Raw genomic sequence first — 26,093 nt, 5'->3', positions numbered from 1 at the left:
CATTCACCGTTTGGCTGAATTTGTTCTCATGCACTGCTCCAGAATGGTAAATTGTCAAAAATAGGTGAGATTTGGCATTCCCTAGTGCAGTTCCTGGTTGCTAGGAGGAAATCCAGTGAGATTTTTCCAACTCAGGTGGTTACAACAGTTCATAGTCAGAAGGCTGCTGTTCGAGTAGAAAATCTATTTGAACAGCAGCAAAACAAATTGAGTAGGTGCTCCTTCTGGCGCGCTGTGTGGTGCTGATTTTTCAGCATGAAATGTGCTCCAGGATGGTTCACCCCATCACGAGCAGCACAACATGCCTATTTCTTCTCTAAATCTACATACATAAATTAAGTTACATCTACAAACAGGTTTTGGCCATCAGCATTCTGGCAATTTTTGGTTTGGTTTGTCATGGGTTGCTGCAAAACGTTATCATTTTGGAAGTTGCCAAGCCTTCATTAATATTGAATGTAACACTGGCTGAATGCAAACATATTTTGAGGTCTAAAAAAAGCACACATTACCATAAATACTTCCTGGACCTGATTGAAACTATTTTGTGAGTTGATGTGACCCTTGAGAAAGGAGAGCATACTTTAGCAGTGAAGTCAGCTAGTGGCTGACGTGAGCTGACACAATGAGCCTTGACAAATGTGAATGATACAACCAAAGACCAATGGATTCAGTGTGGCTGAAAACACTATATCTAAATATGTTATATGCATAATTTTAGTAAAAACAAAAGGTCCTGGTTTACCCAGACCTAAAAAAGCCAATCAGTCTTTCATTGGCTGTTAGAGTCTTGCCTTTGATAAAGATGGCATGAGGGAAAAAGGAATGAAAGCAGGACAGACAGAAAGAAAGAAAGAAAGCAAGAAACAAAGAAACACAGCAAGACAGAAGGCAAGAAATAGGAAAGGAAGAAAAAAGTGGAGAGAAAGGAGGAGAGGAGAGGAGAGGAGAGGAAAGGAAAGGAAAGGAAAGGAAAGGAAAAGAAAGGAAAAGAAAGGAAAGGAAAGGAAAGGAAAGGAAAGGAAAGGAAAGGAAAGGAAAGGAAAGGAAAGGAAAGGAAAGGAAAGGAAAGGAAAGGAAAGGAAGGGAAAGGAAAGGAAAGGAAAGGAAATGAAGGCAAGAAAAAGAGAAAGAAGGCAAGAAAGAATGAAGCAAAAAGTAAGTAAGAAGGACAGCAAGTATACAAGAATGAATGATAGAAAGTAGAAAAGTAAGAAAGAAGGAAGGAAAGAAAACAGGTATGAAGTAAAAAGGGAATAAAGAATGAAGGAAGGAAAGAAAGAAAGCAAGAAAGCAAGACAGAAAGAAAGAAAGAAAGAAAGAAAGAAAGAAAGAAAGAAAGAAAGAAAGAAAGAAAGAAAGAAGGAACAAAAGAAAGAAAGAAGTCAAGAAGAGGCAAGAAAGAAGAAACAGAAGAAAGAAGGCAACAAAAAGAAAAATAAGAAGACAAGGCAGAAGGAAAGAAAAAAGAAAGAAAGAAAGAAAGAAAGAAAGAAAGAAAGAAAGAAAGAAAGAAAGAAAGAAAGAAAGAAAGAAAGAAAAACAAATGACAAAGGTAAGAAAAACACAAGAAAGAAAGCAAAAAGTGATAATGAAGGAAGAAAAGAAAGAAAGAAAGATCAAAAGAAAGAAAGAAAGTAATTAAGAAAGAAAGAAAGAAACCAACAAACAAAGAAACAAAGAAAGAATAACTTAATAAAGAACAGTTTCAAAAGGACACAGTCTAAATACTATAAAATGGCAGTAGTCAGATAAACAAAAACATTCTAAAGGCAATTTACAACAACAATGGCAGGAGACAAAAACTGACAAGGCTGGGTTTACCTTTGTTTCTTCAAAAGTATTCAAATGTCACATCAGGCTTTAAACGCGAAGGCAACACTAAAGTAAGTATCAAGTACAAACAAAAACACAGGCACTGAAGGGAACAATCTTGTTTGTGGATGCTCTCATTGTGAAAGAGTAAACTGCAGTCACTCAAAATGAAGTTAACCAGTTTCATAAGTAGGCTGACCCATTGCCTGATGCTCTATGTTGTAGTTGGTGAAAGCAAAATGTGAATGAGGCTCCAACAGACCATTGGATGAAGAGAGCTGGCAGAAAGCCCCTTTAAGTAACTATATATACATATCATTTTAGCAAAATCAAAAGATCTTAGGTCGCGCCAGACCTACAAATCAGGTGCATGAGACAACACCATGTCAGTACACAGTACAGAGATACAATTCCATGTATATTTGATAAGGGACCCATATCTCTACAAATATTATTGTTGCAGGGAAAATATTGTCCTCAGTTTGATGTCATGCCAGCTTTAAACACTACTAGGATACCCCAGTTTCTGAATGGCTTTTGTTAACACATCATGGTCTGTATCATGATGGTCTTTTCTGGTGCATCACCTGTTCTATGCACTTGCAGGGTGTAATAGTCAGTTTATTTAGCTCAATATTTCTACCAATTAGTGTATAATTTTAGACAGCACAGCTCAGAAACTGAAACAGGCAAGCATTGCCTACTTTTTTCAAGATATGCTGTCTGAAAATAAAGTACTAACTCAGAGAAATATTGGGTTAAAAAAACACTTGATGCCCTGCAGGCTGAAAAAACAGGAGCTTGGCTCTGCACTTTGGGAGGAAATCCCTGCTTGATGGGGCTACTGATAACATATAACAATGGAAAATTCATAAAATAACCTTTATACAAATTTGAACAGTGGGAAGAGCTTAAAACTGTTGAACTTTGTACAAGTTGGATAAAAAAAGTAATTTTGAATCATTGTCCAATTTCTAGATATGCAGAATAGATATGGCAACAGTATGTGCACTTATAAAGAAGCTTCTCAAACTGCTCAGAGCATTCTTAAATTTAAATATCCTTCAAAATGTATAATTTTTGTTTTATCTCCAGGTCGGAGGATTACATGTTAAAGTTTATGCAGTATTTGAATTCCATGTGCAATCTAGATGACAGAGATGTGGTAACAGCCTTAGATCTTTCACCGTTCTTAAAGGTGTGCGACTTAGGTGGTAAGTAACACATGTGTGCTCATGAATGCGTTTACATTATAAAAAAAAAGAAGTTACATGAATAAAGGCTTTTAAGTCTAATGAAGTTCATAAAGAGGAATTGTGTATTCGTTAAGTAACACAAAACATTAAAATGCAAAGGATCACGGGAAATGGAACAGAAGTGGATTAAACCATTCCAGCATAAGTCAACAAGACCAACCATTACCATCATCTGAATTTACATTCGGTCAGAACAAGCTCATTCCTACCAAAAAATCACCCTCCACACCCGCCCCTCCACAGACATACCATGGGCGGATCATATAGTCATATATGGCACCCAATTGAGATGTTGGTGGGCAGGAAGTGAGGGTGATGGACAAGTGAACAGAAGCTCAAAGCTGGTGGTAGACCAAAGAATCCCCATGTTGGCACGCCATTGCTGACCTGTAATTGTAAACAAGAGAAAGGGAACTCAGTTAGTGAGTCAGTCGTACTGACAAAAAATATACATGAAGAGTAAAGCAAGCAGAATTAAGTCTCCACACATTTACTTAATCAACAAATTACCCTATTGCCAGGGGTAGTGGCTACATGTGTGATTGTGCGCCCATGATGTACACATAAAATAAGATGAGCCTAGGCTAATTTTTTTTTTTTTTTTTTTTTTTGTTTTTGAAAAACCTTTATTAGCATTTCAACCAATAACAAGTATGGGCCTACAACCCCCCGGGGCCGGCCGCTAAGCAGTCAAAGCAACAGAGATCCAATGTTGACACAGGCAGAACCTCGGGGAGGAGAATCTCCATGCTAATATATTCTCGGCCAGTGAATGGCGCAAGTAGGACACCAGGATTAAGAAGGCTTTCATTTTATAATAGGGAAAGACGAAAGGATCAGGTGCCAAACAATTTCCCAGCAGCGAAAAATGGCAGGCAGAATAACAAACGTAAACAATAAACGGCAATCTATCGAGTCAATGGCGCTAAAACAGGAAGTGCAGGATGTAGAGAAGTATCATGACCAGTTGCGCCTGCAGTCCCATGCCCTAAAGCCCAGAAAACACCCCGGAAATTGTGGCACACATGAAAAAGCAGTGATTCACAACGAAGGAGTTGTACCACGCTGATCCCAGAAAAGAAAAACAAAGAAGAATCAGAGAAGAAAAAGGAGGCCATCGAAAAAACAGCGTAAAGACTAAAGAATCCCCTTCCCCAACCCCCCACCCTGCACCTCTGCAGATGAGTACGGCCCCCCCCCCCCAGCAGTGTGCCTGTCGCCCTGGAACCAGACCCGAAATATAGAAGAACAGAGAAAAGGGAGTAAGAAAAGAACCCCACCAGACGGGGGGGTAGAGAAGGTATTAATAAACTGGAGGAGGGCCTTCAAAACATGCCCCCGGCTTCTCCCTCCCGCACGGTAAGTTTTCCCCAAGGCAAACAGTAAGCAGCACAAAATCGACCATGTCAAAGAAAGATGGGGAGCATTATGCACCAATTATACTAATAGCTATGCCATGAGAGCACGCAACCCCTGAGCCCGCCCGTCTACTAGATGACCACCCCTGAAGGATCAGCCTTATCCTTGACCACTCTTTGCAAATCTGCCCATGCAAACCCCTCGACCCAGCGCCATGTCCAATGTTACAAGGTAAAGGAGTGTCCAAAAACGACCGGGACGCGACGCACACAGGTGGTGTGGAAGTCTCTGAGTACCAACACAGTCCGCATCATGGAGGGACATCTTTCCCAGTGTTGCCCCAGGATCTGCACTGCACACAAGGTCCCGGAAGGTGGAATCAGCCAAAGCAGACAACTGTTGCTTGAATTTTCCCCGGGTCGCCGGAGGCCGTGCACGGGACGAGGCCACCACCTCCCACTCAGGTCCAATACCTCCGGAACAGATCAGACCCACAGCCAGCCGATCACACGGAAGCATACTGTCCGGAGTTTCCAGCTGTTCACTAATCTCAGGGGTGGCCGCGACATTGTCCTCCTGTGTGCAGTGTGGGAAGTCCCGGTGTACCTGAGGACAGGCAGGCCGCAATTGTCCCGACGCTGATGCCACACCATCGAGCTTACTCCCCAAGACCCCGATGCCATGAACCAAGGTGGAATGAAGGGCACCGAGAGCCTCGAGGAGGTCGCCGTACCCCAGCACAGCTCTCTGCGATCGCTCCGCCACACTCCCAAAAGTCACACACTCCCAATCCTGCTGTGACCCGGTGGACAGGATGGTAGGCCTCATCATAACAAGATGGCCGCCGGGTAGGCCCGACCCGTATTGGGACCGGGACCCAGGGACAAGCGCCTCAAGGTCCACGTCGCTGGAAACAGGGTTCCGGGGGCAGGCAAAAATTATCCGTTGTGTGGTCATGGGCAACAGTCGTCCCCACCACGGGCCAGCGCCCGCGAAAATCCGGGAGCAGCCCGCAAGAATCAGGGCGAGCTACGGGCGGCGTCCGGGCAGCTCACTGTCAAAGGCAGGGGCAATCACCGGAGAATCTCAGAATCGCCACCCCGGGCATGCACTCGGTCCGCCACGCTTAGCGGTAGGAACGACCACGGCGAAATGTAGGCCGAGGTGTGCACCGCTCCGGTGGTCCGACTCCACCCAGTCACCACAGGCCGCTGTTGTTGAACTGCCACCCGGCCAAGGCGTCCACTCGAGGTCCTGGCTCCAGGGCTGCACGGGCCGCAAATTTCAAAGGCACATTTCTCCGGCGGTACCGCCGCCAGAAACTTCGGAGTCACACGGTCGGTTGCCACTCTCATTCACAAATACGAGCGCGTAGCGCAGGCTGAGGATCTCATGCAGGATATCCGTGCGGGATGCGGAGGTTCACGGAGCCGGGAGTCTACGCTGCCGTCCCGGTCGCCATCTTGGCTCCTCCCCCGAGCCTAGGCTAATTTTAACTAACAGCATAATCCACAGGGAAAGAATTCTCTCCGCTTTACTTTTCTGGTCATAAATCAGGGTTATGGGGTCATTAGCATTGCCATTGTGATAAAACCACATTAAGCACTCATTGTGACGTGTAGGGACTTAATCATGCCTATGGAAAGAGAACATTGCTACAAAGGAAGGCCAGAGAGTGTTCTGCTGGAACTTTTTGATTACTGGATCATCATCAACATCAAAAAATCATAATAAAGCTCCCAATATAATATAGGCCTAATTCCTCATGACAAATACAGTGGGGGGGTTGTCAGAGGAACAGCAATAAGCCTACACAAATGGTTCTCCTTAACCTGAATAGCTGCATCATTAGCAGAACCCCAAATTCCTGCTCCATATACTGCAGAGGACATGCATATTGCATATTGGTAGTACTGAGGTTATTGATTTACCTCTGAGTGACTTCGGTAGATTAGGGAGAGTCCCCACCTCTCGGGAGAGCTTTAAACTGTAATGCAAAATGTTAGTGGACCAAGGGCCGTATGTAAGAAAGGATTCAGCATTTCTTAATGGATCGAATCGCTATTTCGGTCCATTAAGAAATGCTAAATTGCCTTTCCATATGTACAAAGGCAGATAGGGAATCACAAAATGCGATTTCTACTCAGTAGAAATCGTATTTTGCAATTTCTACCCAGAATAAATCGTTTTTTGGGATTTTCTATATAGGAAATCGCAAATAGGAATTTCCTATTTGCGATTTCCTAACCACATTTACAAAGCATTTCCTACATGAGAAATGGGCATTTATCAAATGCTTTTACCACCGACTACAAGTTGATGGTGACCATGTGCAGTTTTAAAAAATGCACCCAAAATGCATTTTTTAATGTGCCTTGTAGCACGCACATCCCCTAGTGTATTTGTGTGCTTCACATGTGCCCCACTTTTTCTGGGGGTGCATCAAGGGGGAGCCTTAGGCTCATATGCACTCTTGCTTTTGCATTTCCTAATTAGTGTTTTCCTAATAACGATTCCTACTGTTTAGGACTCGCTATTATGAAATCTTTAGTTTTGTTCATTCCATTTTTCATTTCCTAATTAGCGATTTCTTGGGATCCGCTATTTAGGAAATGCAAAATGGTAATTTTTTACATCTGGCCCCAAGTTACTGAAGAGTCTATGGTGACTCACAGATAGAAGAAGCTATTGGTCATTTCTAACCATCTGCTGCCCACAGCTAAATTGGTGACAGTCAATCGTTTAGGGCCATAGGCTATAATATATGATTTAGAGTAGTTAATGACCAGCTCTAAGTCAGCCATAAACTGGGAAAAAGGAGTTACTAAGAGGAGCATGGCCTTTGACATAATGGCCATCAAAACTGCTTCATCAGCATAGAATAATTCTGGTGGGGGGTGCCTCCTAACCTTGGAACATCAGGGCAGACACTACTAAAGAACAGATTTACCTCAAAAATATAAAGGATAAATAAAATTGGGACAAGAACCTATCCCTGCCAAACTACTCGGGAAGTTACAAACATAATTGTGAGTTCTCCTCTATTGTCAAATCTAATCTTTGCTGTGCTGTTTACATGTAGGGTGAATAAAAAGTTTACAACTGTTACATCCAGCCCCATGCTCAATAAAATCAACCAGAGTTTTGACCGATTGACTTAGTCAAAAGCTGTAGAGGAATCCATAAATGCAAGGTATATTGGAAAATGCTTTGCAATGGTGTACTTACCTATAATTTAATGTAATTAATTACATTCATTATAAGCTTTAAATACTGCTCCACAGTCCCTCCCTGAAGCCCTATTTGCTCTGGTGAAAGATGTTGTTTTCAACGTCCCAATCATGAATTCTGTTATAAATTACCCCAACAAGAATTTTAATTGAGGTGTCCATAAGAGAAATTGGCCTATAACTTTCAGGATTGAGCTTTTCGCCTTTTTGGTAAACATGGACAATAATTGAGGACGACCATGATCTAGGTAGGCAGTTTTGAATATACTAGGCTATTAAAAAATTGGTCAAAAATGGCGGCCATAAATTGGGGTTGCATTTTACCAAATTGATGGAGATTCCATCTGGTCCCAGTGCTTTATATTCTGGACCATGCTTCAGGTACCTTAGTTAAGGTGAACATTAAATGTGTTTGAAGGTTATAAGTAAACGAGGGATTCCTAGAGGCCATACTGGGAGAACAGGAAGAGTAAATGCTTGAGATTGAGCAACCCATGACTCACTGGAAATATGACAACTGATCGATGAGACGTGGCTGCCACTTGCTAATATGGCATTTCCAGGGCCCAGAAGGCCTAATGGTTTTCATTTGTCACTGCTAAAACTAGACTTTCCCAATTCTCACTGTTAATCTCATTCTGCCTCGCTTTAAATACTACTTTGTACAGCCTACAGGTTGGTGACATAGTCATCTGTTTGCTAAGGAGCATGAATTTTTCGTAGGGTACCAGGAAGGCTTTTTATAGGTGTTAGTAAGGCAGATGTTGCATGCCTACCCAGATCTTCATAATAATTAACAACTAGCTCCATGCTACCCTCATATGTAAGTTATCTTAAGACGGAGTCAAGATTTGTCTTGAGGAGAAGTTCAAAGAACTGGTAATAATTCTGTAGACCCCATGCAAACCTATGTCTGTTAGACAAAATTAGGGATGAGTAGACGCCAATGAGGGCCAATTTACCTTAGGTAGCTGCAAAATCAAGGATGCAATGTAAGTTATTAAAACAATAATTGTTTCTTTCTGAAATAGCAACATTTCTCATTACACAGTGCATTATAGAGTGGTGAGTTATAGTTAATATAGTGTGGCAATTGATGAGAGAAGAATGTGTACAGAAGTGCTCAACACACTTTAAATTGAAAGTGCGGTATAAATTAGACAAGCAAGTTCTATCTAGTGGTGTGTAAATTAGAAATTTAAGTTATAACTATTACTTTTAATTCTTCTGTTTGTATAGTTTAAGTTGGGTTTCTATATAAAGAATAATATATAAAGATTTCCTAACTAGGACTTAGCATTAAACTTTGTATTTTCACTAAATGCAAATGTGGTAGGTTTAATAAATATGTATTTCAAATCATAGGGCTGAGTGTCATTAAATTGAGTGTTGTTAAGAGCAGTCTTGTAGAGTATAGTAATGGACAGTGTTGTGCAGTGTAATGAAAGTGTTGTGGAGTAGAATATAGTGGATTGGAGTGCAGTGGAATGGGGTTGCATATATTTCAATAAGGCGTTATATAGTGGAGTAGAGTGGTATGTTGTATGGGAAGGTGGGGTATTGCAGAGTGTAGTGGCATGTTGTACAGTGTAGTGGCATGTCATACGGTACAGTTGAGTGTCATACAGTGGAGTATTGTCTAATGTAGTGCTGTGGAGATGAGTGTCGTGAACTGAAGTGCAGTGTCATTGAGATACATAGAGTCGAGCAGAGTGTTATAGAATGGCATAGAATAGAGTAGAGTTTTGTACAGTGCAGTTTTATGGATTAATGTAGAGTGTTGAGAGTGGTGTACAGTGGGCTAAACTGTCCTAGAGTGTAGTCAAGTTGAATGGAGTAGCGTAGCATGTACTAAGGTGTGTTACCGTTAAGTGGCATCTCATACAGTAAAGTGTTGTGGAGTGTAGTACACTGTAGCAGCATATAAGACAGTGGAGTAAAGTGTTATCTAGTGGAGTGACGTCTCATACAGTGGATTGGTATGCCATGTTGTAGAGTGTACTGGCATAGAGTGGAGTACAGTGTTGTAGAGTGAGGTAGAGTAGACTAAAGTGTTGGACAGTGTGCTGCAGTGGAATGCCATATAGTTTTGTCAAGTGTGGTGGTATGAAGTCCTATTAAGTGGAGTGGCATACATTGGTGTGGAATTGAGTGAAATAGTGTAGAGTCAAGTGACTTAGAGTGGAGTGGCACCTAATGGAATGGCATACAGTGGAGTGCTCTACAAAGCAGTGTTGTACACTAGAAGAGTGGCATAGAGTGGAGTACAGTACAGTGGAGTTGTGCATAGTGGAGGGCCATTGACTAGGCCTGAGCAAAAGTTTTGTTCTGTTCGTGAAAATTGCGATAATTTGACATTTTCGCGTTCCGCGGAGAGCGCGAAAATGTCAAAATTTCCGCTTTCCGCAGCTTGGCGATAATTTGTTTCTTGCTCGCGCTGTAAAATAATACATTCTTGCGCGCACGATCGCCTTACCTGAATCCCTGCGTTCGCCGACAAGTTTTCTTGATCCGGTCGCGTTCTCCATGAGATGTTGGATTGTTTTTATCCATTTGCGCTGTCTCGCGACAGTTCGCGCCCGCAGTGACGTCATGCGTCGCGCGATCACGTCTTTCTTCTCGCAATCATGCACCGCGAGACAACTCAAAACAAGATGGCCGCGCCCGCGAGCAACCTAATGGTTAAGTTGGCGACCCGCAACCATGCAGAAAATCTCGCAAACATGCGGGAAAATAAATTCTGCATCTTCGCGATATTTCCGCTTGTTTGCGATAATTTTAAACATTTTCACGATAATTTGTGAAAGTGGATTTCGAAAATTCCGCCCACCCCTACCATTGACTGTATTGGCACACAGTGGAGTGGGGTAGAGTGGAATAGTATACAGTGGAGTGAGCTACAGCAGAGTAGCATACACTGGAGTGCCATAAGGTGGAATAGTGTATAGTGAAGTGGCATAGAATGGAGTGGCATACAGTGAAATAGCATTTATTTGAGAGCCGTGCAGTGCACTGTTGTAAAGTGGAATAGCGTGCATTAGGGTAGTGTTCAGACGGGTGGCATACAGTGTAGTGGCATACATTGGAGTGGCACACAGTAGAGTAGGGTACAGTGAAATAGCATAGAGTGGAGTAGTTTAGATTGGAGTGGCATACAGTGGAGTGGTATACACTACAGTGGTGTACACCGGAGAGGCATAGATGGATATAGGGCACTGTGGATTGGCATTGAGTGCAGTGATGTACAGTGGAGTGGTGCACTGTGGGCTGGGTTACAGTGGACCACCACACATTGAAATAGCATACAGTGTAATGTGGTAGAGTGGAGTGGCATAGAGTTGAATAACGTAGATTTGAGTGGCGCAGGGTGTAGTTCCATTCAGATGGATAGTGTATGCTGCAGTGGCATTGAGTGGAGTGGGATACTGTGGAGTGACATAGAGTGGAGTAGCATACAGTATAGTGGAGTAGAGTAGAACAGAGTACTGTGGAGTTTTGTAAAATGTAGTGGCATCAAGTGAAGCAGAGTACAGTAGAATAACAGTGTGGAGAGGGGAAGAATGGAGTGGTGTAGAATAGAGTGTAATACAGTGTAATAGCATACAGTGGAGCAGCGTAGAGGTAAGAGAAATAGAGAATAGCGGCCTACAGTGGAGCGAGGTCTATTATAGTGGCATACAGGAGAATAAAGTGGAGTGTCATAGAGTGAAGTGGCATAGGGTGGAATGGCATAGGTTGAATGGCGCAGAGTTGAGTGATGTAGAGTAGAGTACAATAGCATACAATGGAGTGGCATGGAGTGGAGTGGTGTAGAGTGGAATAGCATAGAGTGGAGAGAGTAGAAGTGTGTACAGTGGCATAGCGTAGAATGGAGTAGCGTATAGTGGAGTAAAATACTGTGGAGTGGCATAGACCTGAGGTCAAAGAGTGGAGTGGCATAGAGTTGAATAACGTAGATTTGAGTAGCATAGGGTATATTTCCGTACAGTGGGAAAGTGTATATTGGAGTGGCATAGAGTGGAGTGGGGTGCAGTGGAGTGGAATAGAGTGGAGTAGCATACAGTATAGTGAAATAGAGTAGAACAGAGTACTGTGGAGTTTTGTAAAGTGTAGTGGCGTCAAGTGAAGCAGCGTACAGCATAATAGCATAGTGTGGAGTGGGATAGACTGGAGTGGTGTAGAATAGAGTGTGATACAGTGTAATAGCATACAGTGGAGTAACGTAGAGTGTAGTGGAGTAGAGTGTAGTGGCCTACACTGGAGTGAGGTCTAATATAGTGGCATACAGGAGAATAGCATAGAGTGGAGTGTCATAGAGCGAAGTGACATAGAGTGGAATTGCATCAGTTGTATGGCGTAGAGTGGAGTGGTGTAGAGTGGAGTGCAATGTCACAGAGTGGAGTGGCGTAGAGTGGAGTGGTGTAGAGTGGAATAGAGCAAAGTGGAGTGGTATACAATGGAGTGGCATAGAGTGGAGTGGTGTGAAGTGGAATAGTATAGAGTGGAATGGAGAGAATGGAAATGTGTACAGTGGCATAACGTAGAATTGAGTGGAGTACAGTGGAGTAGCCTACAGTGGAGTGGCAAAGACCTGTGGTCACAGAGTGGAGTGGCATAGAGTGGACTGGTATAGAGTGAAGAGGCATAGTGTGGGGTGGGGTACAGGAGAATGGCATAGAGTGGAGTGGTCTACAGTGAAGTGGCATACAAAAGAATAGCCTATTGTAGAGTCACGTACAGTGGAGTGGCCTAGAGTAGAGAGGCATAGAGTGGGATTGAATGAAGTGGAGAGCCATAGAGTGGAGTTGAATGCATTGGAATAGTGTACAGGGAATTGTCATAACGTGTAGTGGCATAAACTGGAGTATTGTACAGTTTAGCAGCATACAGTAAAATAACATAAAGTGGAGTGGCGTACAGTGCAGTGGCATAGAGTGGAGTGTGGTAGAATAGACTGGCATACAGTGGAATAATGTTGAGAGGACTGGCGTACAGTGGAGTGGCATAGAGGATGATAATGTAGAGTACAGTGGTGTAACGTGGACTGGCGTACAGTGGAGAGAAGTACAATGTAGTGGGATAGAGTGGAATACAGTAAGGTGCAGTGACATAGAGTTGAGTAGCATATGGTGGACTTGCATACACAATGGCTTCCACTGGATGGGGTAGACTGGAGTGGCGTAAAGTGGAGTGACTTAGAGTTAAGTGCTGTAGAGTGCAATACCATAGAGTGAGGTGTTGTACAATGGAGAGGGGAGACTGTAGAGGTGTACAGTGTAATACTGTACTGTGGTGTGGCATAGAGTGCAATGTTGTAGAGTGGAGTGGTGTACAGTGGATTGGTGTACAGTGGAATAATGTAGAGTTTACTGGCGAAGAGTGTAGTAACAGAAAGTGGAGTGACATATAGTGGAATAGTGTAGAGTAGAGTGGCAGAGAGTGGAGTGTCGGTACAAAAGTGGGTGGTGATAGATGGAGCATCAGAACCAATCAAACACTCACACCCAGTCAACAGATCTGGGTTTGATCCATCACCGTTCTTTAGCCCACTCTGCCACCCCAGTTCAGACATGGCCATATGCAAATCAGTCTGACCCTGTGCCTCATGGGAACAGTCCAGCCCGAACTGCCAAGCCATGCCTTCCCTGGACCGGAAACAAGCTTCCTAGGACCGGTTTCTGGCATTTCAGCCGTCTTCAGCCAGGCTTGCCTGAATCCAGTGGCAAAGTGAGCAAGGGACTCACGTCTGAGCATACCCTGCCAACTTATGGCGAACAAAGCGGTACAAATGGGGGTGGTGATGGACGGAGCATCAGAACCAATCAAACACTCACACCCAGTCAACAGATCTGGGTTTGATCCATCACCGTTCTTTAGCCCACTCTGCCACCACAGTTCAGACATGGCCACATGCAAATCAGTCTGACCCTGTGCCTCATGGGAACAGTCCAGCCCGAACTGTCAAGCCATGCCTTCCTTGGACCGGAAACAAGCTTCCTAGGACCGGTTTCTGGGGTGGCAGAGTGGGCTAAAGAACGGTGATGGATTAAACCCAGATCAGTTGACTGGGGGTGAGTGCTTGCAATGTTCAACACTCCGTCCATCATTTCCTTTGGCTTTTGCTTTGTTTGCCATAAGTTGGCAGGGTATGCTCAGACGTGAGTCCCTTGCTCACTTTGCCACTGGATTCAAGCAAGCCTGGCTGAAGACGGCTGAAATGCCAGAAACTGGTCCTAGGAAGCTTGTTTCCGGTCCAGGGAAGACATGGCTTGGCAGTTCGGGCTGGACTGTTCCCATGAGGCACAGGTTCAGACTGATTTGCATATGGCCATGTCTGAACTGGGTTGGCAGAGTGGGCTAAAGAACGGTGATGGATTAAACCCAGATCAGTTGACTGGGGGTGAGTGCTTGCAATGTTCAACACTCCATCCATCATTTCCTTTGGCTTTTGCTTTGTTTGCCATAAGTTGGCAGGGTATGCTCAGACGTGAGTCCCTTGCTCACTTTGCCACTGGATTCAAGCAAGCCTGGCTGAAGACGGCTGAAATGCCAGAAACCGGTCCTAGGAAGCTTGTTTCCGGTCCAGGGAAGACATGGCTTGGCAGTTCGGGCTGGACTGTTCCCATGAGGCACAGGTTCAGACTGATTTGTATATGGCCATGTCTGAACTGGGGTGGCAGAGTGGGCTAAAGAACGGTGATGGATTAAACCCAGATCAGTTGACTGGGGGTGAGTGCTTGCAATGTTCAACACTCCGTCCATCATTTCCTTTGGCTTTTGCTTTGTTTGCCATAAGTTGGCAGGGTATGCTCAGACGTGAGTCCCTTGCTCACTTTGCCACTGGATTCAAGCAAGCCTGGCTGAAGACGGCTGAAATGCCAGAAACCGGTCCTAGGAAGCTTGTTTCCGGTCAAGGGAAGACATGGCTTGGCAGTTCGGGCTGGACTGTTCCCATGAGGCACAGGTTCAGACTGATTTGCATATGGCCATGTCTGAACTGGGGTGGCAGAGTGGGCTAAAGAACGGTGATGGATTAAACCCAGATCAGTTGACTGGGGTGAGTGCTTGCAATGTTCAACACTCCGTCCATCATTTCCTTTGGCTTTTGCTTTGTTTGCCATAAGTTGGCAGGGTATCCTCAGACGTGAGTCCCTTGCTCACTTTGCCACTGGATTCAAGCAAGCCTGGCTGAAGACGGCTGAAATGCCAGAAACCGGTCCTAGGAAGCTTGTTTCCGGTCCAGGGAAGACATGGCTTGGCAGTTCGGGTTGGACTGTTCCCATGAGGCACAGGTTCAGACTGATTTGCATATGGCCTTGTCTGAACTGGGGTGGCAGAGTGGGCTAAAGAACGGTGATGGATTAAACCCAGATCAGTTGACTGGGGGTGAGTGCTTGCAATGTTCAACACTCCGTCCATCATTTCCTTTGGCTTTAGAGAGTGGAGTGTCGTACAGTAGAATATTTTAGAGTGTAATAGCTTAGAATGCAATGAAGTAGAGTGTAGTGGGATGGAGTTGAGAGGCATAGAATAGAGTAATGCACAGTATAATAGCGTACAGTAGATTGTAGAAGAGTCAAGTGGCATATAGTGAAGTGGCGTACACTGGAAAAGCATATAGTCCAGATCTGTAGAGTGAAGTGGCGAACTGTGAAGAGGCACAGAGTACAGCAGCACAGACTGTAGTGTAGTAGAGTGGAGTTGCATACAATGGGGTAGCGTACAGTGGAGTACGTACAGGGGACATGAATCATATAGATGCATAGAGTGTGATAACATATAGTGGAGTGATGCATATTGGACTAGTGTAGGGTGCAGTGGAATTAAGTGGACTGGAATTCAGTGGATTTGCATAGTGTGGATTGGCGTATGGTGAAGTGACATAGAGTGGAGTGGCATAGAGTGTAATAGCATAGAGTGTAGTGGCGTACAGTGTAGTGACATAGAATGGAGTGGCATAGAATAAAGTGTGGTAATCGAAACAGATATAGTGTGAAGGTATGTGAATGAATGTAGATGTATAGTGATGTCATTTGAGATGTCATCAGTGATGTCACTGACCATGTCATGAGTGATGTAATATGTGACGTTATCAGCAGTGCATTGCGAGGGGCACGAGTTATAGTTAGCTGAACTAACTATAGCAGGGTAATTTCACTGGTTTTGTATGAGTGAAATGTCCTGCTAACTATAACTTTCTCTAAAACCTATGTTTTTTTCAGTGAATTTCAAAGGTTTTTAAATGCTAATTTCTAAATATAACGTGCCTGAAACCTATGTTTTTTTAAGTGAATTTCTAAGGTTTTTTAAATGCTAGTTTCTAACTATGCCTACAGAGATTGGACATCTGAAGAAATATTAAAAAACGCACAGAAAGAAGCAAAAGAAATGCAGGAAGACGCAACAGAAGTCCACAAAGATGAAGAAAAGTGCAGGAAGAAGCAAAACATGTGCAGACAGAACCAACAGAGGAGCAAAAAGAGGCCTTTTTGCAAAATCATCCTGTGCCCACAACCTTTTCAGACGGGTACTGGTGGTAACTGACTCTGACTAACCAAGCCTAGAGCCAGTGCTATGCTAAAAGACACTTAGAATACAGGGAAAACACCTACATACACTAGGGAACACTATGCGTTGGGGTACCCCTGTGATTAGCATGACCTCCTCTGTAAGTCCGTAGTACATAATAGGGCAGGGGATTAAAACTACCTCTTAAAACGCGCTACTGGGCGCGTTGCACAGTGGTGAAGGGAGGGGGGCCTGAGGTGACATGTGTGCAAACAGGCCCCGTGACGCATTTTAAGTTGGGGGATAAAGTCCCCTTCAATCCTGAGGGTCCCTGGGATCCAACTAGCCCACCAGGTACCTCCAATAAGCGCCACAGAACTGCGTTGCAGAGAGGTGTAAAAAGGGCATGACCTGGACCACCTCTCTGCAACGCAGCGCAGTTGCGCCTACTGGAAACACCTGGTGGGCTAGTTGGCCCCCAGTGTCCCTCAGGATTGAAACAGAACTAATTCCCCAACTTTAAACGCACCACAGAGCGTGTTTGCACACATGGCATCTTAGGCCCCGCCCCCTCCCTTTACCACTGTGCAAACGTGCCCCGTGGCATGTTTTCAGTTGAGTGATAAATTTCCCTTCAATCCTGAGGGCCCCTGGGGGCCAACTAGCCTACCAGGTACCTCTAATAAGAGCCACAGAGCTACGTTGCATAGAGGTGTAAAAAGGTGCATGGCCTGGACCATCTTTCTGCAACGCAGCGCAGTGGCACTTACTGGATGCATCTGGTGGTCTAGTTGGCCCCCAGGGGCCCTCAGGATTGAAAGGGAATTAATTCCCCTACTTTAAACGCGCCACAAGGCGTATTTGCACACATGTCACCTCAGGCCCCGCCCCCTCCCTTCACCACTGTGCAAACACGCCCCGTGGCACGTTTTAAGTTGGGTGATTAAGTCCCCTTGAATCCTGAGGGTCCCTGGGCTCCAACTATTCCACAAGGTACCTCCAGTAAGTGCCACAGAGCTGCGTTGCAGAGAGGTGTAAAAAGGGGTGTGGCCTCTGAACACCTCTCTGCAATGCAGTTCCCTGGCGCATACTGGAGGTACCTGGTGGGCTAGTTGGCCCCCAGGGACCCTCAGTATTCAAGGATAATTAATTCCCCAACTTACAACGTGCCAGGAGGCGCGTTTGCACAGTGATGAGGGGACGGGACTGAAGTGACGTGTGCAAACACGCCCCGTGGGGTATTTTAAGTTGGGGAATAAAGTCCCCTTCAATCCTGAGGGTCCCTGGGATCCAACTAGCTCACCAGGTAACTCCAGTAATCGCCACAGAGCTGCGCTGCAGAGAGGTGTAAAAAAGGGCATGACCTGGACCACCTCTCTGCAATGCAGCGCTGTGGCGCTTACTGGAAACACCTGGTGGGCTAGTTGGCCCCCAGGGTCCCTCAGGATTGAAATGGAATTAATTCCCCAACTTTGAACGCGCCACGGGGTGTGTTTGCACACATGGCACCTCAGTCCCCACCACCTCCCTTCACCACTGTGCAAACGTGCCCCGTGGCGTGTTGTAATTGAGGGATAAAGTCCACTTCAATGCTGAGGGCCCCTGAGGGCCAACTAGCCTACCAGGTACCTCCAGTAAGTGCCACAGAGCTACGTTGCAGAGAGGTTTAAAAAGGTGCCTGGCCTGGACCACCTCTCTGCAATGCCGCTCAGTGGCTCTTACTGAATGCATCCGGTGGGCTAGTTGGCCCCCAGGGGCCCTCAGGATTGAAAGGGAATTAATTCCCCAACTTTAAATGCGTCACAAGGCATATTTGCACACATGTCACCTCAGGCCCCGCCCCTCCCATTCACCACTGTGCAAGCACGCCCCGTGGCGTGTTTTAAGTTGGGAGATTAAGTCCCCTTGAATCCTGCGGGTCCCTGGGCTCCAACTATCTCACTAGGTACCTCCAGTAAGCACTACAGAACTGTCGTTGCAGAGGGGTGTAAAAAGGGGCATGGCCTCTGAACACCTCTCTGCAATGCAGCTCCCTGGTGCATAATGGAGGTACCTGGTGGGCTAGTTGGCCCCGAGGGACCCTCAGTATTCAAGGGGCATTAATTCCCCAACTTACAACGCCCCAGGAGGCGCGTTTGCACAGTGGTGAAGGAAGGGGGCAGGCCTTGTGTTGACGTGTGTAAACACACCCCTTGGTGCGTTTTAAGTTGGGGATAAATTCCCCTTCTATCCTGAGGGTCCCTGGGATCCAACTATCCCACCAGGTACCTCCAGTAATCGCCACAGAGCTGCGTTGCAGAGAGGTGTAAAAAAGGGCATGACCTGGACCACCTCTCTGCAATGCAGCGCTGTGGCGCTTCCTGGAAACACCTGGTGGGCTAGTTGGCCCCCAGGGTCCCTCAGGATTGAAACAGAATTAATTCCCCAACTTTAAACGTGCCACAGGGCGTGTTTGCACACATGGCACCTCAGTCCCTGCCACCTCCCTTCACCACTGTGCAAACGTGCCCCGTGGTGTGTTTTAAGTTGCGGGATAAAGTCCCCTTCAATCCTGAGGGCCCCTGGGGGCCAACTAGCCTACCAGGTACCTCCAGTAAGTGCCACAGAGCTACGTTGCAGAAAGATGTAAAAAGTGGCACGGCCTGGACCACCTCTCTGCAATGCAGCACAGTGGCACTTACTGGATGCATCTGGTGGTCTAGTTGGTCCCAGGGGCCCTCAGGATTGAAAGGGAATTAATTCCCCAACTTTAAACGCGCCACAAGGCGTATTTGCACACATGTCACCTAAGGCCCCGCCCCCTCCCTTCACCACTGTGCAAACACGCCCCGTTGTGCGTTTTAAGTTGGGAGATTAAGTCCCCTTAAAGCCTGAGGGTCCCTGGGCTCCAACTATCCCACGAGGTACCTCCAGTAAGCGCCACAGAGCTGCGTTGCAGCGAGGTGTAAAAAGGGGCGTGGCCTCTGAATACCTCTCTGCAACGCAGCTCTGTGGGGCATACTGGGGGTACCTGGTGGGCTAGTTGGCCCCCATGGACCCTCAGTATTCAAGGGAATTCAATTCCCCGACTTACAACGCACCAGGAGGCACGTTTGCACAGTGGTGAAGGGAGAGGGCAGGCCTGAGGTGACGTGTGCAAACACGCCCTGTGGCGCATTTTAAGTTGGGGAATTAATTTCTCTTCAATCCTGAGGGTCCTTGGGGGTCCAACTAGCCCACCACGTACCTCCAGTAAGCGCCACAGGGCTGCGTTGCAGAGAGGTGTCCCAGGCCAAGCCCCTTTTTACACCACTTTGCCACTGCAATGCTTTTTTTTGGCCCTGGGGGTCCTTGTGCGACCCCCTGAGCAGGCCTAGAGGGTCTAGGTGTTTCTACCCTGCCCCCTTTTCTTGTTTCGCATTTCTTTTTCTGTTTTCTTGTGCCTCGCTTCTACCGAGGCACAAGATGGATGCCAACACTTCCTGGTTTTGAATGTTGACAGCCAATTAGCATGAAGCTCGTGATCGGGAAGGTGCGCGGATCCTCTGCGGCCATAGATATCACTATCTTTATTTCATACATTTCTCAAAAACTACTGAACGGATTTACACCATTTTTAAAAAGGTCGCTTTCTGAACCAAGCAGTACCTGTTTGCTAAATTTGGTGTAATTCCGTTCAGCAGTTTTTGCTATAACTGTTTCTAAATTTTCTTATGGGAAATTGATTTTTTTACCTCTATTTTTTGATTTTCTCAGGAACTACTGAACGGATTTACACCATTTAAAATAAAGGTCTCTTTCTGCGCCAAAGGCTACCTTTTTGTAAAATGTAGTGTAATTCCATTCAGCAGTTCGGGCTGTAGCCTGTTCCAAAATTTCATATGGGAAATAACATGAAGAAAACACGTTTTGGGACCCCCCTTTTTTCTCAGGGCCCCCCTTTAACAAATCACCCCCAAACTTTTAGGCGAGGAGCTGACTGGAGCACCCTACCAGTTTTGAAAATTTCGCGAAGATTCGTCATCTGGCACCAAAGTAATTGGGAATAATTGGATAATAGGTCCTAACTATAACTACCTACTGGCAACCGCCAGTAGGTGGTATATATATATATATATATCACGCTTAATCCTCCGTAGCTTTTCCCCGCTTACGATTCTCCACAAGAGAGAGGCACGGACCCAACTTGTAGTGCATATAGTCTTTATTTCTCTGTCGCCATAACGCGTTTCGGCTCGCCTGAGCCTTGATCACATGACATATATATATGTCATCAAGAATTGCTCCAGCAATTAAGGCCGCACTCCGTCAAGGTGAGAAACATTTCTTTATTGTGAAAATCATGCAGCTTCCCCTTCCGTACTTTTGTTCTCCTGGCCAACGAGTTTCGATGAAATCGTTTCATCTTCTTCCAAGGCCAAAATGAGCAAGTTGATGAGTCACGTGCATCCCCACAAGCCCCTGCATGCTTCTTAATTAAGTACCCGGCCTCCGGTGTGCCGTATATTTGGATGTCACTCTCAATGCATGCTGGGCTATGTAGTTTCAATTCGCACCAATCCAGCCCTCTAGTGGGTTCAAATGCTCATTTAAACTTAAAGAACAGTTTATGCAGCCCCCATTGAGCCTCTGAAGGAGACTCTGCATGATTAAATTAAAGCACCCTGGCGCCACATTCGAAGAGTCATTTCCCCTCGAGTGGTCCCATATTCAATGAAGCGGGCGGTGCGTCGCCTCCACAGCCTGAAGCGCGCCGTGCAAAGTATGTCATCAAGAATTGCTCCAGCAATTAAGGCCGCACTCCGTCAAGGTGAGAAACATTTCTTTATTGTGAAAATCATGCAGCTTTCCCTTCCGTACTTTTGTTCTCCTGGCCGACGCGTTTCGATGAAATCGTTTCATCTTCTTCCAATGCCAAAATGAGCAAGTTGATGAGTCACATGCATACCCACAAGCCCCTGCATGCTTCTTAATTAGGTACCCGGCCTCCGGTGTGCCGTATATTTGGATATCACTCTCAATGCATGCTGGGCTATGTAGTTTCAATTCGCACCAATCCAGCCCTCTAGTGGGTTCAAATGCTCATTTAAACTTAAAGAACAGTTTATGCAGCCCCCATTGAGCCTCTGAAGGAGACTCTGCATGATTAAATTAAAGCACCCTGGCGCCACATTCGAAGAGTCATTTCCCCTCGAGTGGTCCCATATTCAATGAAGCGGGCGGTGCGTCGCCTCCACAGCCTGAAGCGTGCCGTGCAAAGTATGTCATCAAGAATTGCTCCAGCAATTAAGGCCGCACTCCGTCAAGGTGAGAAACATTTCTTTATTGTGAAAATCATGCAGCTTCCCCTTTCGTACTTTTGTTCTCCTGGCCGACGCGTTTCGATGAAATCGTTTCATCTTCTTCCAAGGCCAAAATGAGCAAGTTGATGAGTCACGTGCATCCCCACAAGCCCCTCCATGCTTCTTAATTAAGTACCCGGCCTCCGGTGTGCCGTATATTTGGATGTCACTCTCAATGCATGCTGGGCTATGTAGTTTCAATTCGCTTCATTGAATATGGGACCACTCGAGGGGAAATGACTCTTCGAATGTGGCGCCAGGGTGCTTTAATTTAATCATGCAAAGTCTCCTTCAGAGGCTCAATGGGGGCTGCATAAACTGTTCTTTAAGTTTAAATGAGCATTTGAACCCACTAGAGGGCTGGATTGGTGCGAATTGAAACTACATAGCTCAGCATGGATTGAGAGTGACATCCAAATATACGGCACACCGGAGGCCGGGTACTTAATTAAGAAGCATGCAGGGGCTTGTGGGGGTGCACGTGACTCATCAACTTGCTCATTTTGGCCAGGTTATTTTCTATAGGAAACTTTAGACACGGCTACCTCTCGAACTGCTGAACAGAATTATAAAAAATTTGGAAAAAAGGTAGTCCTTGGTTCAGAAAGAGACCTTTTTGTTAAATGGTGTAAATCCGTTCAGTAGTTCCTGAGGAATTAAAAAAAGAAAAAGTTTCGATATCTGGGCGGAGCCAAATCACACATGCACAAGAATAGAATAGAATAGAATAGAAAGACATTTATAGAGTGCATGGCTACCCAGAATCATCCCAGTGCTAGTAACTGACATAGGGGAGACAGAGGCTAAGGGAAGAGCATGGTCTTTAATTTCTTCCAGAAAGCCAGATGGTTAAGGATTGTGCGGAGGTGGAGGGGGGGATATAGTTCCAGAGTTTGGAGGCTTTATATGAAAAAAGTCTACCACCACTCCTAGACTTCTTGATCCTAGGGATCTCTGACAGGTACAGATCGTCTGATCGAAGGTTCCGGTTAGCTTTGTATGGATGAATCATGGTGGAGATAAGAGGAGAACCAAGTCCCTGCATTGACTTATGCACTAAGCACAGGGCCTTGACCCTAACCCGTTCCTGAACTGGGAGCCAATGAAGGGAGCGGAGAGCCGGTTTTGCTGAGAGTTGAAGAACCAGAACCTTTTGGACCTGGTGGCGCAGGGTACACCCTCTGTCTCCGGAGTTCAGCTGCTTCGCTACACAGAGACATGGGACACTCTGTCGGCGTTAGAAGATTGGATTTATTTAGCTGCAGCTAGTACAGTTATCCTAGAAGTACACAAAGTAGGTTCTCAGGAGACTGCCACTTCACTCTGTGGCACATCAGATTAAATACTATACAATACATAATTATTAACAAGACACACGCCCCAAGCATAGAAGAAAAGAGCCAATAGTGTAAGTGGAAAAACAAAGCGGAACCAATAAGAAAGGTTCGAAAATAGAAATATCAGATGACTCGAAGAGACCTCTCCTTCAACTGTGTTTGTCATCCCACCCCCGAACTAATTTATTAACAGATTATAACTAACTTGCAGGTGGTGAGATACGTTTGTGTGTATTGGAGGACAGTCGTGACACAAAAGAATGCTAGCAGGAGACAGTGAAGGCCAGTCGATAAGATATGATCAGGAAAGAATAGTGTGAGCCTACAGATAGTTGAAACAGGGATTAGGAAAGCCAGACAAGGATTAGTGTACTCGGCTAGTCCAAACACCAGCTTCACAAATAAAGGCCGAGGACGTATTTCGACACCAAGCTACGGGAAAAGCAGAATAGACTTCGTTCGCCGTGCTGCCTGAGTGATGGCAACACAAAATGGCGGCGGGTCACAAAATGGTGGGTCGATTCGATCGTGATCGAAAATCGAAGTTCCTCAGACCCTCCTTTTGCCAGAACTCAGGCAAGATAGACTCACGTTAATCTGAGTCCACATCAATGGCCATGAGGTCATCGAGCTGTTGCTGTAACATCATCCTTATGTTTTCTGTTACTTGAGGTTTGGGTTTTGGGATGCACATAGTAGCACAAAGATCACAGATAGCGGGACCACAGTGCATACAAAGGCAACAAGAAAATACAATAGTCAAGATTATTCCAAGGAATGTCAATGCTTTCCAACCCCATTTGGACAGTAGTCCCCAAAACCATTCCGTTAAAGACCAATCTCCTTCGTCCTGATGAATAGACTCGGAGATTATGTGCAACTTGGAGATAGCTTGGTATACTGTCGGAGCATCATTAGGAATGAAAATACAGCAGCTTGACCCGATCAATTTACATACTCCACCACGATCGGCAAGAATAAAGTCTAAGGCAACTCGATTTTGCAAGGTCATAAGACGATCCGCCTGTAGTTCCGCCGTGATATTACTTAAGGCTCCTACAGTGATGTCTATTGTAGTCTCTACGACAAGGACCAATTGCCTTATATTTCTGCTGTTGGCCATTGGACCCCAGAAGGGAAGAAAACCTTTAAGGAAATCTCCTCCTTCTTGTGCCACGGTGTCTTTTGAGTCAATGATTCCTCGGCTGAGACGGGTTCGGTGATAATTGGCAGAAGCAGTGTAAGTAGGAGGAAGAAGGAAAGCTATGTAGCAAGTACCAGAGAAACCCGTTGGTAACCAAGTATTAACTCTATCATATCAAATGAAATAGGTGCCTTGAGACGGCACTAGAGGAGGCGAGTTTTGAGAGGAATAAATGTACGTGTAGGAGCAGTTACTCTTTAGTGCAGTGTCAGAAGAGCGATCGTTTATTTTTAAACAGAAATTACCTTGATGCGGTATAGTCCAGATTGGTGAGGATTTTTCCTTTCCCACTTTATTATTAAGACTCGACATATATTGGGTGACGTTCCAATTGGTGTATGCTTTCCTTTCGTCGATGGAAATTTTGCTGTTCTCCATGATTTTAGCCATAACTACCATACCCTTAATCAAGGAACTATGGCTAAAATCCGGATAATTAATTTGTGAAGGAACGGACCGTCTAAATTTACTTTGATATGCATTGGAGAAAATGACAAAGAATGCCCAAGCAGAACCCTCATAAGAAAAAGGAAGAACTAGATATGGTATTCCTTTCTCGGTAGAATGTGGCATAAGACCACACACCCAACAATCAGTTGTGTTAACCACTAATTGATGCTGGTGTAATAGTTGGACAAAGGAATTGTTGTAATACTCGGTTCTTCTGACAAGTTCATGTGAAGGAAAAGTATGAAAGAGGTGTTGAGAGATAGTAGAAGAAGGCAAAGAGGAAGAAGGAGAGGTATTTCTTGGCTGCACCACATAAATTATCCAACCAATAATCACCAAAGCAATACATAATTATGTAAAAACACATAGAGTTATACTATAACGACTGTACATTATTTTACAAGATGCTTTCTTCATTTCATTTCTTCTCTCTTTATTACTTGTGTAGTTTCCATTTTCACTAGTGGATGCTCACGGCAATCTTCCTCAATCACTGAAGTCACGATGCTCTACCGTCCTATGACACTGAGGATCCTGCAGACCTATTGTCGCTACTCAGGTCGTGACCTAGACTACTAGCGTGACCCTGCAACCTAAACAGAACACTACACAAGGGAGAAGAAAGTCTCAATTGTTCTTTTGTCTGGGCCTGAGGTTGTAACATTCCTTCCCCGCAACACTCTGATCTCGAAACAATATTCTTGGTTCAGTCGTATTCAAGCGACGATGCGATGGAATTACTTCTTGTAAAATGTCGTCGCCCTCTTTCTCAGACAATGTCCCATTCAGGTGTGCATCGCTAAAGGGTACAAATCGTGGAACTGTTTCTCCTTCACAGTCACCAACCCCTCTACGAACCCACTGATCAAAAGGCAAAGGCAAAGGTACTTTCTTGCAATGCACACCGTGAATCCAATTTTTTTTCCTTCAACTTTAACTGCTGTCCTTGTTGTCAGTAAGACCATTCGAGGCTTCCGCCACCTGGGCTGCAGATTGCTGTACCTCTGAAAATTCTTCACACAGACCCAGTCACCTGGTCGGATAGAATGACCTGGGTCTGCGGAGGCCTCCGGCAGAGCACTCTGAACCTGTTGATGAAGAACATGCAATTTAGTTGTAAGGTCATGCAGATAGTCAATCAACATTGGATAGGGCAAGTCTGATAATTTTTTAGGACGAGGAGTTCCCCATACGTTGGCCGGACGGCCAAACACCATTTCGTAAGGGCTAATTCCCAAACGAGAGTGTACTGCAGTTCTGGTGGATAGCAGAGCTAACGGCAAAGCATCAGGCCAATTAAGTCCCGTACTTGCTTGAACCTTTGCTAATTTCAACTTCAAGGTTCCATTGTAACATTCTACTAAACCCGCTGATTGTGGGTGATTTGCCGCGTGGAACTTTTGCTTGATTCCAAGACCTGCACAAACTTTCTGCATGACTTGGCCAACAAATTCGCTCCCATTGTCACTCCAGACAATGCGCGGCAAACCAAACCTGGGAAAGAACTCTTTTAGAAGGATTTTAGCTGTGGTTAAAGCTGTGTTGTCTTTCAAAGGGTATGCTTCTATCCACCTCGAAAAGGCACATACTACCACCAGAACATATTTGAGGTT

General features: G+C 45.2%; 1 protein-coding gene across 1 annotated transcript in view; it reads left to right on the top strand.

Moving 5' to 3' along the window:
• Nucleotides 1–26,093, top strand: part of LOC146805017 (acetylserotonin O-methyltransferase-like) — a 582,624-nt gene that overhangs the window by 279,858 nt on the left and 276,673 nt on the right. The window contains exon 5 of the mRNA XM_085622166.1: nucleotides 2,911–3,029. Coding sequence (XP_085478292.1) covers nucleotides 2,911–3,029 — 119 coding nt within the window. The remainder of the gene's footprint in view (nucleotides 1–2,910; nucleotides 3,030–26,093) is intronic.

This window comes from Triturus cristatus, chromosome 8 (genome assembly GCF_964204655.1).
Source record: "Triturus cristatus chromosome 8, aTriCri1.1, whole genome shotgun sequence".
NCBI lineage: Eukaryota > Metazoa > Chordata > Amphibia > Caudata > Salamandridae > Triturus > Triturus cristatus.
This window is presented reverse-complemented; position numbering and strand designations above follow the sequence as displayed.